At 43.4% G+C, this 18294-nt stretch overlaps 1 protein-coding gene across 2 annotated transcripts in view; it reads right to left on the reverse strand.

Annotated features, from left to right (window-relative positions):
* Positions 1–18294, reverse strand: part of LOC126259963 (band 7 protein AGAP004871) — a 570890-nt gene that overhangs the window by 376252 nt on the left and 176344 nt on the right. Inside the window, exon 1 of one of the 2 annotated variants that reach the window (XM_049957075.1) lies at positions 6057–6543. The exons of the other annotated variant lie outside the window; for it this stretch is intronic. Coding sequence (XP_049813032.1) covers positions 6057–6336 — 280 coding nt within the window. The 5' untranslated portion in view covers positions 6337–6543. Of the gene's footprint in view, positions 1–6056; positions 6544–18294 lie in introns of those variants that run through there. 2 annotated transcript variants of the gene reach the window in all.

Raw genomic sequence — 18294 nt, forward strand, 5'->3', positions numbered from 1 at the left:
TACATTTATAGAGTGCAACCGCTGCATCCAAGCTTTGGGCGCGCTCGGTGAATATGTAAATGCTTATCGTCGCGTACTAGAACCAAAAATTCTCAGAACTTTTCCTAATGATATCTGCCGACGCTGCGTCATTCACGTGAAGCAAAGCGGTCCTTCAGAAGGGGACATGCTTCACTTGATGGAATTTATAGGAACAGAAATAGACGCAGCGCATGCTTCGCAGAAGATCAAAAAAATGGTTCAAATGGCTCTGAGGACTATGGGACTTAACATCTGTGGTCATCAGTCCCGTAGAACTTAGAACTACTTAAACCTAACTAACCTAAGGACATCACACACATCCATGACCAAGGCAGGATTCGAACCTGCGACCGTAACAGTCGCGCGGTTCCGGACTGAGCGCCTAGAACCGCTAGACCACCGCGGCCGATCCGCAGAAGATCCTCCGTGACAATAGAACGTTGACTTACACTTCCACATCCAGCCCTTCATGTCCGCGCTAATCACAGACATTACCCAAGGGCAATAAAAACTACGATTCATTTTGCGTCTTTTGCGAAGAACGTGGCCATTGGGTCCAAGAATGTAACATAGTTACTGACCTCACTGAAAGAAAACATAAACTAAAAAGTACTAACCGATGTTTCCTATGCCTAAACATAGGACATAAAATGTCAGATTGTGGGAGGAGGGTAAGGCATTTTGCGCTAACTGTAAGAAACCACATCCTAAGTCGGCATGCGTCGAAGGTACGAAGTGTAAGAAAGGAGCACGGCCACCTTTACCTTCTTGCAAACTGCTCAGGTGCGCATCGTAGGACCAACAGGACTAAGTAAACTCACTCGATGTGTGCTTGTCATGGAAGCCAAGCATCCTTCATAGCGAAGTCATTAATAGAAGATTTGAAATTGCCTACCCTGGATCAACGGCAACTTAGTGTTTGCACGTTCGAATACCACAACAAAATGCTATGGCTCTGCTTAAAATTTGAAAATTTCGTGAAACGCTGGAGGAAATACCATTAAATGCTACCAGTAGACTAACTCCTATCGTGTTTGAACAAATTCACAAAACGAGTGCTCATACCATTATGTAAGGCTGTATAAACATTTACGTTGATTTTTAAGTCAAGGTGACAAAGACGAAAATGTTGTCCTTCAAAAAATATTACTTCACTGAACACAGTACAATATTTTATATGATTATGAGAGGCGATAAAGTTATACCAAGTAGGTCGCAAATGAGCCATCCAACTATTTTTAGAATAACAGATAAAATCGTTACGATTTTAATCGGTCTGAAACTAGTGGTGGCGGGGGGGGGGGGGGGGGGCAAAATTTAGGTGAAACAGTCATGACAGTTAATCGAGAATTAAATGCCGACCAAACGAAATGTATCGTAACAAAGTGACTGTAATTTTTACAGCGTGAATGAAATGCAGAGGTAGTCTAACATGAACAAATTCCCATCCTACCTCCATCAGATTTAGTAATAAGATAGCCCGGTGAATAGCCCGACAAAAACTGAACACGGATCAAGCACGAAAACAGGAAGAAAGCGTACTGAACTGTGAAAGAAAAGCAAAATAGGAACAGTGAACGGTCTAAGAACAAATAGTGCAATAAAGAGCAGCCTGAAAGAGCATCGGCGTCGTAAATAAATGGTCATGGTGTCATGGTGTTGGACAGCCATGCGGGCGAGCCCTATTCTAAACTCCCTTGTGCCATTTTTTTTCCACAACATTATGAGCTGTTCGTCCGGGCATTGAAATGTTTGTTCTCTTCCTGTAGTTTTTAAAGTTGTTATACTATACATTGGTTACAGAATACAGGTCATGTGGTAAGAATACGTTAGCGTCGCAAGTAAATGTGGTGAATAACGACAGTGTGGCAGAGACCACATAACCGTCTCACAGAAACGAAAATAACAAATAAACGGATGTGAACTATGTTACAACGAAGGAATTCAAAGATTCGAGACCTCCAAAGCGGAACGGAACTTCAAAAACGTTAAAAACCTATGTTTTGACAGAGCACAGAGAAACTGCGTGGTCGTGAAATTGTTGCGTTCATTTGTTGCAGCTTATGTGACAAACTATTATGTTTTCATCATTTCCTTGAGAGTGATCACATTCACTTCCACATCCATAGGATATCGGGTAAGGAGGCATTTCTCACTGACTTACCAGACGTACAAATTAGGTGCGTCGATAAGAGATTCCTATCATATAACACACTGTCACCAATAATGTGTGTGACACACCAGACGTGTTTTCTGGTGGGGGATTCGGTTGACTTGTCGCCTTGTCGTCAAACGTTTGCAGCTCCCACTCGAAAACCACTTTCTTTCGGCTGCTAACGGAACAGTTGGGCAGTATCAACTTTCATTACAGGTCCCTACCTTACACCGCGCTGTTGCAAACGGATGTTACACCACGACATAGAACAAATTTGAATGAAGAGAACAGCGAAAAAAAAAAGAAAAAATTGGTATGTGGGAGAGTAAACACGGGCGGCCCGTGTGACAGTCCAGTACGGTAACGACTTAACCACCACGCCATTCGTTTACCCGTCTGCTATATATTTCACTTTTTGTTCTTGGAACCGTTCGCTGTTTCTATTTTTTTTTCTTTTTTTGCACTGTCCAGTACACCTTCTTCCCGTTTTCAGGCTTGATCTGTGTTCAGTTTTTGACCGGCTGTCCACTAGGCCCTCTTACCATTAAATCTGAGGGGGGTGCAATGGGGAGTTTCCTTTACAAGTTCTGTCTTGGAGATGGTGTCGAGCGAATTCTTGAGAACTGGACAGAATCTCGATTGTGATCTTTAATTTATTTACTATTTGCTGTTGTTACGCATGACTTGCACTCTGGAAGATATTTCAGTCCTTGTTTCAGAGTTATTTTTAAACCGATAGTGCATTAAAAGCGCTAAGACAGATCGTTTTGATAGTACCAACAAAAGTCAGTAGATCATAGGCCGGTCAAAAGATCGAACAAAGCGCGAAATCTCCCGAACTGTGACGCAAACTGCTTGAACAGGTTGAGTCGTTTTCAAGGACAGCTCCAAGGCTGCTCTGGCAGTGGCATCGACTGCGGTCGTCAGACGCCGGCGCCAGAGGTCGCCCGATAACATCGGACGACGGCTTCGTCGCGGTGCGCCCGATCTAATTCGTCAGTTTTGGCAGGGTCTAGCAGATTAGGTTAGGTTAGCATCTAGTCTATGTATGAAGTGGGTTTGATTTTAGCTTCCAGTGATGGAATGGACATCACGACGCTTCTGTGCTTGGAGACGAGTGCTGCGGTGCGGCATTTGCTATTAAAAATATTGATGGATGAGCTATACCTGTTTCGAAAAGAACGTTTCGAGTTCAATACGCTCCGTGTTCAATTACTGGAGTTACCAGACACGTTTTACGAAGTACCCATGTACTACCAAAATATGTAGTTTCAATGACGCACTGCACTAAGGATCTCTCCAAAATACGTTGTTCAGACTACGGTTTATGATGCTACAGTGGCAACGTCGGTGCACAAAGGTTTTGCCAGTGAGGTGAAGAGAACATATTGGTTAATTTACGTAGTGAAATAGGATGTTTCTATTATATCGTGAATAGTTGAAATTTGTGTGTGAGTAAATAAGTACTATTTAATTAATAAAAAGCAGATTTGTGGTTTCAGAGCAGTGTAGTGGTTAATAAAAAAAAAAGAAAAATATTAGAGAAGAAAAGAAAAAGTTTGAAAATGTGGGAAGAAATCGTAAGCGAAAATGGGATTTTTAAAATCGTTAATGACCGTGAAAAAGGGGAAAAATGAAAAGCAAATCGGACTTTGTATTACAGAAAAGCTACCGGACTTCGTTATTCGGAAAAGCTATTGTTGGGGTGGTCCTTGTGGCGTTTTTGAGCAAAAGTTAAGCCAATTTCCACTACAAAAATTTTTGAAAAAGAACAGAGAACAACAAAGTGTAACTGACAGGGGGAAATGGCGTAGCTTTGAGTTCATTCTTTACCAGGTTAACATGTCTTCTTTCGTGCGGCGTCCAGGTCTTCAAAAATCTCCTTCAATTCTGCGTGAAAAGTCTGCTCCAAAATCTTGCAATCGTCCAGGAATCAATAATTTATACCAATTAAAATCATCTTGATACTGTATGCAATTTAATTTACTTCGCTACTTCCATCCTCCGAATTTCTTAACAACTTCCACAATGTGTCTACACATTAAAATCAGATCAAGACTAGCTAATAAGTTTTCTTAACGTCTTCATCAGATCAAGTCTGCCTTAAGCTTCGGCTATCAAGAGACAATTGAAACGGATAGAAAACAAAAAAAGAGTTACAATTTTAGTAGTTTCTCTGCCGTCGAGCGCTCATACCGCTGCGACGGGATATTTTTTATCTGAGGGAACGAGTGTAGCCCGGCGAAATTCAAAAGTCCCGCTACAGCAGCTCACTTTATTCTGACACAGGTGAATATTAATGCAATACTGGCGGTAGATATGTTCAGATAATCAAATTCTAGTACTGAAAACTTCGCTGCTCTTAGAACACTTGGCCATTGGATTTGAGGAAGGAAGTACGAAGATGACTGGTGACAGTATTATTTCAAATTCAGTTTAGCTTTTAATAAAGAAAATCAATCGTATAGCAGTGGCTTGTAGAGCACTTGCAAGCAGCATAGCTCCAAAATTCAGTATAGAATAAGGTAAAAATTTCGTAGTATTTGGGGTGAAAGAGCGAAAATGTTAGCTTTAAAATTAGTATTTAGGACATGGTAAATACCATCCAACGTATCACTCAAAATCTTGCAACCGTACTTTTCAGAACGCGGAATAGGTCTAATCACGGGAAAAATATAATCGCCACATGTCAACTCGAGCCAGAACTGCATCCTTAATATGAGTATCGGATTTTTTAAAAGAGCTCAAATCACACCTCTAGAAAAGCACGCGAAATCTGTTTTGCTGAATTTGTTTGAAAGTTGCGTAGAATTACGTCAGTTAACCTTGAGTGACTGTCATTCAGCATATGTGTAAAAAACGAACACAAAGTCTGGAGTAAGATAACCGGAACACCTAAAGCACTGTAAAGTGAAAACACATACGTACATCACATTTACAAACCACTTCATGTAACAGAACAGCCAGACTACTGGCACATAAACGCCAGTAAGTAGTAAAAATAGTTTGTAGACACCTAATGGGCACTTATCATAACTCAAAAAGACCCATTGCAGTAATTTTAATCATAAGATACACCATCCTTGTCTCTTGAACAAATTATTTTTCGAGTTTATAAACCACGCCTAAAATGTCTGATAAGGAGTTTGCCTACTTATGGTTTCCAATAAACCTGCGTTTAAATCCATAGACTCAGATCTATAAACTGATTATGATATTTTTATTCTCAGGATGCCACAAACTTCACTTTTGAGTAAACTTACCAGTTTCTCACAGTCCATGTTTCCTGTCTTTCGGCCATTATGACCGATTAAAACAAACTGATTTCAATTTCACCGACTGTAGTCGGAAATCTGTAAGTTCGAGCAATGAGATCCGCCACATTGTGAGCGCATACGTAGTGACATATTGATTTGCAAAGATCGGCCATCTTCGGACGATGTCGGTCGTTGGCGAGATCCGCCGATGTCGGTGCCACTGCAACCGTAGCCTAATCAGAGATCGTGTTGCTCAGCCGCAAAAAAGTGTCGTCACAGATCTCTCATAATCACACATACGTGCGAAGGCTTTGCTTCACGGTGGTGTTGCCTATACAGAGACTTCTTACAAACAGAGGGTCGACTCTAACACGTTCACGTACAAGGAACTGACAGAAAGTCGAAGAGACAAATAGTGGGAGGATGATGAAGTTTATGGAAGTTGAAAAGAACAAGAACGCTTAATCTAAGTAATGGTTGGCACTGTGTGCTCTTTAAAAGGTGAAACAAAATAAAAATGCTACGAATGTATCTTCACAACTGTGAAATATTGCGTAATAATACTAACGCAAAAAATTCATGAACTGAACCGCACTGTCGTTAGTAATACATATGTTACATACCTCGCGATGATGGTTTTGATGTCTGTATTTGCTGATGAGGTCGACACTCTTGGGGAATATCGTGGGAAGATAGTGGCCCTTCTTGATTCGGTGGTAATTCGAATGCCTGTGACTGAACTGGTGATATTTGTGAATGGTGCAGCCGCGGCTGTTGATATTGGGACTGTGCGCTGCACGACCCTTGTAAGTAAGAATGACGCTGGGGCTGGCGACAAGCTTCCAGGTCCGTTGCTTCCTGTGGAAACACTTGCTCGGCGGACTGAATAAGCTCCTTGGACATTGCTGATGTCTGCGTTGACTGCTGTTGGCACCTCGGGTGTACACGTATGGATCTCCGATCTCTTTCTTGTACTCATTTATTCTGGTTCATTTCCGTTCTAAAGAAAACCTAAACAGACACCCTGATAACATCGTTACGACAGGCAGGAGTCTCTCTAAAGCTCCGCACGCTTGTGTTACCGGTAGTCTTCGAGAACTGCTCGACGTAAACAAGGGCGCTCGAGGACTGAGACGTAACCTGTTGAGGCACGTACCGGCTGGCCGTAAGAGCGAGTGGGGAGACGCAAATAGCGACGTCGCGAACTGGCAACAGCCCAACAGCCATGCTCGCCGCCCAGGTCGGCCAACTGCTCTCAAGCTCGGATCCTAAAGCCGTCGGCACACGGACCGTGCGTCCGAACGTTGAGCGTTGAGCGTGCCGAGTTTCTGACGTCACAGCGTGGAATAGCACGTTCAGAAGTCTTTCCGAACCTGTAGAGCAATATCTGGCACGTAAGATATTATGAGCGTGCGTCTGACCGTTGACCAATGAGATGGCACAACGCCACCTACGTCACACGTACGCCGTCTCCCTTCAGTACATAGTTGTGAGGCGCCATATTGGCATTCATTTCAAATCTATATGTATACAGGGTGTTACAAAAAGGTACGGCCAAACTTTAAGGAAACATTCCTCATACACAAGTAAAGAAAAGATGTTGTGTGAACATGTGTCCGGAAACGCTTAATTTCCATGTTAGAGCTCATTTTAGTTTCGTCAGTATGTACTGTACTTCCTCGATTCACCACCAGTTGGCCCAACTGAAGGAAGGTAATGTTGACTTCGGTGCTTGTGTTGACATGCGACTCATTGCTCTACAGTACTAGCATCAAGCTCATCAGTACGTAGCATCAACAGGTTAGTGTTCATCACGAACGTGGTTTTGCAGTCAGTGCAATGTTTACAAATGCGGAGTTGGCACATGCCCATTTGATGTATGGATTAGCACGGGGCAATAGCCGTGGCGCGATACGTTTGTATCGAGACAGATTTCCAGAACGAAGGTGTCCCGACAGGAAGACGTTCGAAGCAATTGATCGGCGTCTTAGGGAGCACGGAACACTCCAGCCTATGACTCGTGACTGGGGAAGACCTAGAACGACGAGGACACCTGCAATGGACGAGGCAATTCTTCGTGCAGTTGACGATAACCCTATTGTCAGCGTCAGAGAAGTTGCTGCTGTACAAGGTAACGTTGACCACGTCACTGTATGGAGTGTGCTACGGGAGAACCAGTTGTTTCTGTACTATGTACAGCGTGTGCAGGCACTATCAGCAGCTGATTGGCTTCCACGGGTACACTTCTGCGGATGGTTCATCCAACAATGTGTCAATCCTCATTTCAGTGCAAATGTTCTCTTTACGGATGACGCTTCATTCCAATGTGATCAAATTGTAAATTTTTACAATCAACATGTGTGGGCCGACGAGAATCCGCACGCAATTGTGCAATCACGTCATCAACACAGATTTTCTGTGAACGTTTGGGCAGGCATTGTTGGTGATGTTTTGATTGGGCCCCATGTTCTTCCACCTACGCTCAATGGAGCACGTTATCATGATTTCATACGGGATACTCTACCTGCGCTGCTAGAACATGTGCCTTGACAAGTACGACACAACATGTGGTTCATGCACGATGGAGCTCCTGCACATTTCAGTCGAAGTGTTCGTACGCTTCTGAACAACAGATTCGGTGACCGATGGATTGGTAGAGGCGGACCAATTCCATGGCCTCCACGCTCTCCTGACCTCAACCCTCTTGACTTTCATTTATGGGGGCATTTGAAAGCTCTTGTCTACGCAACCCCGGAACCAAATGTAGAGACTCTTCGTGCTCGTGTTGTGGCCGGCTGTGATACAATACGCCATTCTCCAGGGCTGCATCAGCGCATCAGGGATTCCATGCGACGGAGGGTTGATGCATGTATCCTCGCTAACGGAGGACATTTTGAACATTTCCTGTAACAAAGTGTTTGAAGTCACGGTGGTACGTTCTGTTGCTGTGTGTTTCCATTCCACGATTAATGTGATTTGAAGAGAAGTAATAAAATGAGCTCTAACATGGAAAGTAAGCCGGCCGAAGTGGCCGTGCGGTTAAAGGCGCTGCAGTCTGGAACCGCAAGACCGCTACGGTCGCAGGTTCGAATCCTGCCTCGGGCATGGATGTTTGTGATGTCCTTAGGTTAGTTAGGTTTAACTAGTTCTAAGTTCTAGGGGACTAATGACCTCAGCAGTTGAGTCCCATAGTGCTCAGAGCCATTTTGAACCATGGAAAGTAAGCGTTTCCGGACACATGTCCACATAACATATTTCCTTTCTTTGTGTGTGAGGAATGTTTCCTGAAAGTTTGTCCGTACCTTTTTGTAACACCCTGTATATGCCGTTTCTGAGCACCAGCAAATTGAGAATCACTGGAAAACCCGTTGTTAACTGTGTGATTCGTTCCAATAAAATAATTAGAAACATCATATTCTTGGCAAAAGAATTACTGTAACTTACGTATTACGAGAGTGGGCTATTTGATGGCAGCGACACACTGAAGATCCACCCAAAACGCATTTTTCTTGTTACAGTTTGTTATAATTAAATTTCAATTAGTAAAATATCTACGATTAAGGTTTTCAGCAAGGGGTAACATAGTATGATTAGATGTGAGGCTTCGGTTGTTGGATTAGCGTAATGAGTAACATCAGTGTCATGTAACGAGTTGTTTGTTGGGCGGTGGTTGCGTCTTGACATTTCCAAGTTTTTCCCAAACACTCGTGTTTTTATTAGGTTCTGATACTTTATTATTAGTTTAATATATAGGTATATACTGTAATATTTGATGTTATGTAAATATAAGTTCACCTTTTTGTGAGGGGTGACTGTTCGATTGGCTTAATCTACAGGACAGCTTGCGTTACTTGTATAAAGATATCTTACCCCTTTTTCTTTTACGCTCTGTAATTCACATATTGCAAAGATTCTGCTACTGGGTAGGAACAGTGATCAAGTAAGACTGATCTTGGGGTTTTACTAAAATGTGGGAATGGTGAAATAATGTTCATGTCATGCGGAGAAGTATTCCAAATATGTACAGCACTATTTGTAATGGAACTTTTATAAGCCTTTGTCCTTACTGATTGGACATGGTACTTTCCTTTTCGTGGCCGTGGAGGAAATGTGCGTTTTAATAGAGCTAATGTGGGAAATTTAGGCGCGCCCGTTGAGTAAACAGTGTGATTTACGAACTAGAAATATCCCTCAACTGCCGCTGGAGTGCGTTGCGATCGCGTATACCCTTTTGTGGCCCACGTACCGTATACACAAGTCGCATCGTTCCTGAGCGTTCAGCAGCACGTTGAACTTGGCACGCTCAACGTTAACGTTCCACAGCACGGTCCGTGTGCCGACGGCTTAAGGGAGGGGGGGGGGGGGGGGGGCAACATGTGGTATCGGCCCCGGGCGGCAATTTCGGGGGTGCCACATTCATATTCTTGAAGAAGAAAACCTTGTTTGACAAAGCGCCTAGCATTCAGCACACGTTGGGCTACCGATTATTTATGTGATTTTTAAACGCATCGCCGGCCGAAGTGGCCGTGCGGTTAAAGGCGCTGCAGTCTGGTTCCGCAAGACCGCTACGGTCGCAGGTTCGAATCCTGCCTCCGGCATGGATGTTTGTGATGTCCTTAGGTTAGTTAGGTTTAACTAGTTCTAAGTTCTAGGGGACTAATGACCTCAGCAGTTGAGTCCCATAGTGCTCAGAGCCATTTGAACCATTTTTTAAACGCATCCCATTTTGTTTTTGAACATTCCCGAACACATTCTAAGCTGATTTCTGAACGAATCACTAGTCGATTTCTTAATGTGTGCATAGCGTGCGTGACGTTTCTACCAGGGGAATCTCCGTCGCATCTAGAAATAAAAAGTTCCCCCCCCCCCCCCCCAGACAAAAGGGGACGGGGCTCTACGAACTGAGCAGAATAAACCCGAACTGGTGAGTGCCAGTCGCTGATTGCTTATGTGGTTGATTGGGTGTGCGAATGATCAGCGTTGTTATAATTATTAGCAAAATCCATAGATTCAAACTACCAGTGTGGAAATAAACGACTAACAGGAATAACACGTAAGGAAGGTTACATATTAGCTTCTCGGTGTATCGAAGAAAATGAAATTTTGACATAAAATTTTTTCCAGAACGCTACAATACTAAGGGCCAGTTGTACAGTCCCCGGTTAGCAGCCGCTTTACGTTCTATTCTCGGAATAGCGCGAAAAACGCGTTGTACGATCACGTAATAAGGCCTAAACGGAGAATAAACGCGGTGTAACTGAACCGGTGATTCTGGTAGCGATAGAAGTTTTGACAATGACAGAAGTAGTTACAGAATAAGTGATGAAAAGATTGTTTGTTCCCCATTCGGGAAGGTGAAGAAACGGGAACATCACACAAATTATATGGAAGAATATGACGATCCCAAATTTATATAAAAATTTCGTACTACAACTTCTCGATCTCATACCGGAGACACTGGAGCGTATGAATGAAATGTAGAACTATTTCCCAACGTAAAACTTTTTGCTTGTGGTAGGTGATAACAGGCATTTGATATTGGTACTCTCTGAATTACACTCCTGGAAATTGAAATAAGAACACCGTGAATTCATTGTCCCAGGAAGGGGAAACTTTATTGACACATTCCTGGGGTCAGATACATCACATGATCACACTGACAGAACCACAGGCACATAGACACAGGCAACAGAGCATGCACAATGTCGGCACTAGTACAGTGTATATCCACCTTTCGCAGCAATGCAGGCTGCTATTCTCCCATGGAGACGATCGTAGAGATGCTGGATGTAGTCCTGTGGAACGGCTTGCCATGCCATTTCCACCTGGCGCCTCAGTTGGACCAGCGTTCGTGCTGGACGTGCAGACCGCGTGAGACGACGCTTCATCCAGTCCCAAACATGCTCAATGGGGGACAGATCCGGAGATCTTGCTGGCCAGGGTAGTTGACTTACACCTTCTAGAGCACGTTGGGTGGCACAGGATACATGCGGACGTGCATTGTCCTGTTGGAACAGCAAGTTCCCTTGCCGGTCTAGGAATGGTAGAACGATGGGTTCGATGACGGTTTGGATGTACCGTGCACTATTCAGTGTCCCCTCGACGATCACCAGTGGTGTACGGCCAGTGTAGGAGATCGCTCCCCACACCATGATGCCGGGTGTTGGCCCTGTGTGCCTCGGTCGTATGCAGTCCTGATTGTGGCGCTCACCTGCACGGCGCCAAACACGCATACGACCATCATTGGCACCAAGGCAGAAGCGACTCTCATCGCTGAAGACGACACGTCTCCATTCGTCCCTCCATTCACGCCTGTCGCGACACCACTGGAGGCGGGCTGCACGATGTTGGGGCGTGAGCGGAAGACGGCCTAACGGTGTGCGGGACCGTAGCCCAGCTTCATGGAGACGGTTGCGAATGGTCGTCGCCGATACCCCAGGAGCAACAGTGTCCCTAATTTGCTGGGAAGTGGCGGTGCGGTCCCCTACGGCACTGCGTAGGATCCTACGGTCTTGGCGTGCATCCGTGCGTCGCTGCGGTCCGGTCCCAGGTCGACGGGCACGTGCACCTTCCGCCGACCACTGGCGACAACATCGATGTACTGTGGAGACCTCACGCCCCACGTGTTGAGCAATTCGGCGGTACGTCCACCCGGCCTCCCGCATGCCCACTATACGCCCTCGCTCAAAGTCCGTCAACTGCACATACGGTTCACGTCCACGCTGTCGCGGCATGCTACCAGTGTTAAAGACTGCGATGGAGCTCCGTATGCCACGGCAAACTGGCTGACACTGACGGCGGCGGTGCACAAATGCTGCGCAGCTAGCGCCATTCGACGGCCAACACCGCGGTTCCTGGTGTGTCCGCTGTGCCGTGCGTGTGATCATTGCTTGTACAGCCCTCTCGCTGTGTCCGGAGCAAGTATGGTGGGTATGACACACCGGTGTCAATGAGTTCTTTTTTCCATTTCCAGGAGTGTATATTCTGTCGTGTTATTTATCTAAATGAGGTAGATAAAAAAGACTATTTGTACCGAAATAGGCTCCCTGATGTGTCTAGAAGGAGGACGGCGCAAGATCTATCTGTGTTTGACAGAGGGCAAAATTTGATGCCCCACAGGCGCGGCACGAGTATTTCGGAAACTGCACGACTTATTTGGTGTTCGAGCACTGCTGCGATGAGTGAGTTCAACACGTGGCGAAACGAAGGTGAAACCACGCCCAGACGTCATGGAATTGGTCGGCCACCCCTCATTACAGATGTCGAACTCGTAGGCTGGGCAGACTGGTAAAACAGACCAGGCGGCGAACTGTGGCGGAACTAACGTCAGACTTTAATCCTGGGCCAAGTAAAACTGCACCGAACACTCCTAACGATGGGCATCCACGGCCGACGATCAACGCACGTGCCAATGTTAACACCACAATGTCGGCAACTGTGACTGAAATGAGCACGTGACCGTCGGCACTGGACATTGGAGCAGTGGCTTAGCGTTTCATTGTATGATGAAACCTGACACCTTCTTCGTTATGCCGCTGGCAGGGCTGAATCCGTCGTCTTCCAGGCCAACAGCTCCTTGACACCTGTACCGCGCGACGGAGACAAGCTGGAGGGACTCCAGTATGCTCTGGGGAACATTCACGTAGGCATCCATGGGTCCAGTGGAGCTCGAGCAAGGCACCATGACGGCCAAGGTGTATCGCACACTGGTTGCAGACCATGTTCACACCTTCATGGTAATCATGTTTGCCGACGGCAGTGGCATTCCTCAACAAGATAATGCGCCATGTTACAAGGCCAGAAGTGTGATGGAGTGGTTCGAGGACAACAGTGGCCAGTTCCGGTTGATGTGACGGCCCTCATCTCACCAGATCTGAACGTGATGGAACGCATCTGGGATGTGAGTGAACGTGGAGCCAGAACTCATCGCCAACCTCCTCGGAATTTACGGGAATTAGGTGACCTGTGCGTGCAGATGTGGTGCCAACTTCCTCCAAGGCCTCGTTGCTTCCATGCCACGAATCGTCGCGGCTGTTATCCGTGCCAAAGTTGGACGTACCGACTATAGCATAGGTGGTCATAAAGTTCTGGCTGATCAGTGTAACCTCTTTGTCTGCTTTTACTTAATATGGCATCTGTATAACCCTGTCTTGATTTATCACCTATGTAAATATTTTATTCATTTTATATCCATTTATGTAAATGTAATTGATCTATGGATGTAATTTTAAAAATAATCTTCTGTAAGAGAATGGAAGTGTTAAAACTTTACTTGTAATGTAAAGTTGATGCATTAATTTGTTCTGAAAGCGGTGCTGATATTCAAGACAATAAAAGCGGGTTAAAAGCTGTGAGCAATCTGGGGAAGTTAACCTTGCATTACTGAGCAACTGTTTCACCAGGTATGCAGTCAAGATTACCAAATTCCCAACCAGACTAACATTAATTATAATCTTTTAGTAATCTTACGATAACCAGACAATTTAAATAAAAAGAAATAAATCAATTTATATTTGGGCATTTATTTTAACATTGATCATTGTTCCGTTAAAATTTTAGCATATTAAACTTGATTCATAACCAAACTGGTGCCTTATTTAGGATTGTGAAAATGTGAGTTTGTAATCTTACGGAACACATCAAATATGTAGCCAAGATTGGGAGACTGCATACAACACTGCATTCGTGAAATAACACACGAAGAACGTTGAAAAAAATGCAAGAGGAAATTAACCACAACCAACCGATTCAGTTTTCACCCAAAGAAGTTACGTTCGTGGCGCAATCCTGTCCGTCATGAAATTACCACACACTGGTATACTAAATTCATACTAACTCTCTGCGAAATCTTCCCGAAAAGAATAGCTGAGGGCTACTTTGATGATTACACTACATGCTTCACGTGGTCAACTTGGTTTACACAAAGAGTGTAACTCCACAATAATTTTTATGATTAAAATAAATTAGATCGAAACACAAATTACATAAGAAAAACCTCGAACTGTTTACTATCGTTTTACTATTAACCTGATGGGTCAAACAATTGTATAAGCACATGGTACTGGTCTCACAAAGTACACCCCACATGGGTTGAACATAAAGAAAAGTTGCTATATTGAAAAATATTGTCAAGACGAGACGTTATAATCTTACGCGCATTCGCATTTAAGATTGATGATCTTAGTTAGAGTTACGGATCATCCACACGTGGTTCCGCTTTACTCACAAAGTAGTGACAAAGCAACTACTGGAAGATATTCTGAACTTCACACTCGAATTACACTGCCTTGCAATTTAAGACAACATTAGATATTTTAGTTCTAAACCTGAAATAAAGGTGATTAAATTTCCAGTTAGGCTGAACTTAAGAAATCCATTGTCCTACGGACTTAGCAGACACACGCTTAGCCGGGGATCTTACCACTTCAGACGTTCGCCGTGGACAGACTGCCCGTGGGCCCCTACCAAGGGTGCTTCCAGATACAAAACGGAAGTGACCAGAGAGGCAGCTTCCTATACCCACATGACAAGGGACGGACAGGTACATACTAAGAATAGAAACCTCTTTGCTTTTATAAAGCGTAGCTACCTGTTTTGGCGTTGGTCCTACTGTTCTCTAGCAGACAGGCTTGTCTGCTACCATCAAGCATGCAACTAGAAATACATTTGCTCATTCATCCTTTCACACAGAAGGGAAGGGGATGACAGTATCTTACCATACACAGTATATAAGAGAAAGCGGATGTAGGTTCCGTATGAGACTGTGTGACATGAATTACATATAAACTGTGTTTTAAATTGTAGTAGTGTGACAGATCGTTCTTGATTATGTGTAAAAGTAACACGTTCCACTGCTCAGTCTCCTCCTAGATAGTCAGAAACACCACAGTAAATTTGGAAGAGGAATTTATGCCGTAAATGACAACAGATTTAAGAAATTAACATGAAAGGAATCCAACAGAGACCTTTCAGTAATATTAGTTCATACATAGGGTACATGGTTTGAAATCATGTAAAACACGCAGAGAAGTTACTCTGCAAAGAAACCCGCGTAGCACGAAACAGAATAAGTGGATTTGGCGGGGAAACTGCTCCTTTGTGACGAGCATTGGTTGGTGGATAGCATGCGAAGTATTCGCATGTTGTGTGCTGAAGGGGGCAAGAACAGCAGGAAGGTTATTGAATACGAGGTGTGGCTAGAAAAAAACCGGACTAGTACTGGTGAAACAATAAAACGAATGCAATAAGGCTGAAAGTCGCGTGGCCTGTCACGTGGCTCTCGCTCCGCCTACTGCTCGAGTTTCATCTGCCTCCTGCACTCAGTCTGCCCGTGGCGTCTGTTTTAAGTAGTTGACGTTTTGTCTGTGCGTCGGAAAATGTTGAGTGTACAGAAAGAACAGCGTGTTAACATCAAATTTTGTTTCAAACTAGGAAAATCTGCAAGTGAAACGTTTGTAATGTTACAACAAGTGTACGGCGATGATTGTTTATCGCGAACACAAGTGTTTGAGTGGTTTAAACGATTTAAAGATGGCCGCGAAGACACCAGTGATGACACTCGCACTGGCAGACCATTGTCAGCAAAAACTGGTTCAAACATTGAAAAAATCGGTAAACTTGTTCGACACTTTCCTTGTCAACTCCTGTTAACTCAGACACTGCTCTGATTGTTAAACGGCGATCTTGTCGAACAAGTTTACCGATTTTTTCAATGTTTGCATCAGTTTTTGCTGACAATGGTCTGCCAGTGCGAGTGTCATCACTGGTGTCTTCGCGGCCATCTTTAAATCGTTTAAACCACTCAAACACTTGTGTTCGCGATAAACAATCATCGCCGTACACTTGTTGTAACATTACAAACGTTTCACTTGCAGATTTTCCTAGTTTGAAACAAAATTTGATGTTAACACGCTGTTCTTTCTGTACACTCAACATTTTCCGACGCACAGACAAAACGTCAACTACTTAAAACAGACGCCACGGGCAGACTGAGTGCAGGAGGCAGATGAAACTCGAGCAGTAGGCGGAGCGAGAGTCACGTGACAGGCCACGCGACTTTCAGCCTTATTGCATTCGTTTTATTGTTTCACCAGTACTAGTCCGGTTTTTTTCTAGCCACACCTCGTATAGCCTCTGACGTGGAGGAAATGTGGCTCATTATTAATGGTATACACTGTATAACTGCATGGACCAGTTACGTGTTTTGTAATACAACAATAAGTTTGTGTTCTGTAAACTTTGTATTGAGGACTCGTATTTTATTATTAGTCATTTACCTATACAAGGTCCTATTCAAATGCTGAGATACTTCCGTGTATCCTATTTCACTGAATTGAAAAATAATTTATTTCTACAACATTTAATAACGTTTTTGGAGTAGTAGATTACCTTACCATCCCGTAAGTTTTGTTGCTGAACGATTCCCCGTATTTTTCATAGGATAGTTATGGTTTCACTAATGTGTAACTGCCAATAAAAGATCTGAAGCGCTTTTCGTAAATGTCATTCTTATTGACATATCAGCAAGTATCAAGCCTGCCTGCATAAAACTGTAGTCAGTCTGAGTAGCTACTGTCTCGTAAACTTGAAAGTTAGCTTAAGGAATAATTAGTGCACAGGGTTGTAATATCATGAATATTTTATGTGTTTGCAGTTAACAGTGTTTTTCATACCGTGTCGTACAAAAACTAGTCAGTCTTGATCTTAGTCACTGAGAGATTGGTTTCTGGCCCTACATACAGCCTGTTGAGCAAGCTCTGCTGTCCATATTACAGCTACCGTACTAATTAAGTGCAACTACCTACGTTATAACATTTGTGCGCTACAGTAAGTAAGTGGCTACCACTACTGAAATTACTACAGAATCAGACATCACATGTTTCATGTGTGCTCTATTGAGTATACAGAAGTAAATGTTAAATGACAAAACAAATAGTAATCGGTTCAAATAACATAAAAATCTCAATAGTATTTCAATGACAGTATTTCCCAGTAATTAAACTGATCAGAGATTCTCATGTACACGTCAGTAGTGCTCTACAATTAATAACAATTGGCCTTTAATGATCATTAGCTTTCAGTTTTGATATACACATACTAAGTGCTACTGAGAGCCAGTTGTTGACAAAACGGTTTATTACTTCTGCGTTATTCGTGGCAAACCACTGGTGTATTGCTTGTGACCTATAAGCAAAACACAATTTCAGTATCAAGTAAAGTAAATACCAATATTATTTTATTCATGGCTGTAATTTTCAGAAACTGTAGCATTACTTTTTCAGGATTAAATTCAGTCATCAGTGGCAAATTAATTTTATCATGCTTACCGGTTTCGACAAATGCTAAGCTTCTGAAGACGACAAATTAATTTGTCGAAATCGTTAAAGCGTAATAAAATTCATTTGCAACTGCTGACTGAATTTTATCCCGAAAATAAATACTAGTAGTTTACTTTCCTTAAAAACAGTGCACGCATTTTGTACATCTTTGCGTAATTGGGCTCTGCAGTTTATTACTAATAGAACCTTGGTTCGATTCCCATTTTTTCTGCTATTACTTCTTTCAATAGATATCTTTAAACAATCAAAACATAGTCCGAGAAATTAACAGTTAATACTCAATCAAGGTAAAAATTGAATGCTTTCACAGGAATAACGTCATTGGTGTATTGCTAATTAGTGGTAGCTGGTGGAGTTCTTTAAACATCTCTGTGACACTCTTGCACAGGTCCAATAAATCTGTGACCGTTTGTGCTGCTTTTCTGTGTATAGGTTCAGTATCTTCTGTTAGTTCTATTTGGTAGGGTCCCACACACTTGAGCAATATTGTAGGATGGGTGTTAGAAGTGCTTTGTAAGCAATT

The sequence above is a fragment of the Schistocerca nitens genome, chromosome 5 (genome assembly GCF_023898315.1).
Source record: "Schistocerca nitens isolate TAMUIC-IGC-003100 chromosome 5, iqSchNite1.1, whole genome shotgun sequence".
NCBI classification, from domain to species: domain Eukaryota; kingdom Metazoa; phylum Arthropoda; class Insecta; order Orthoptera; family Acrididae; genus Schistocerca; species Schistocerca nitens.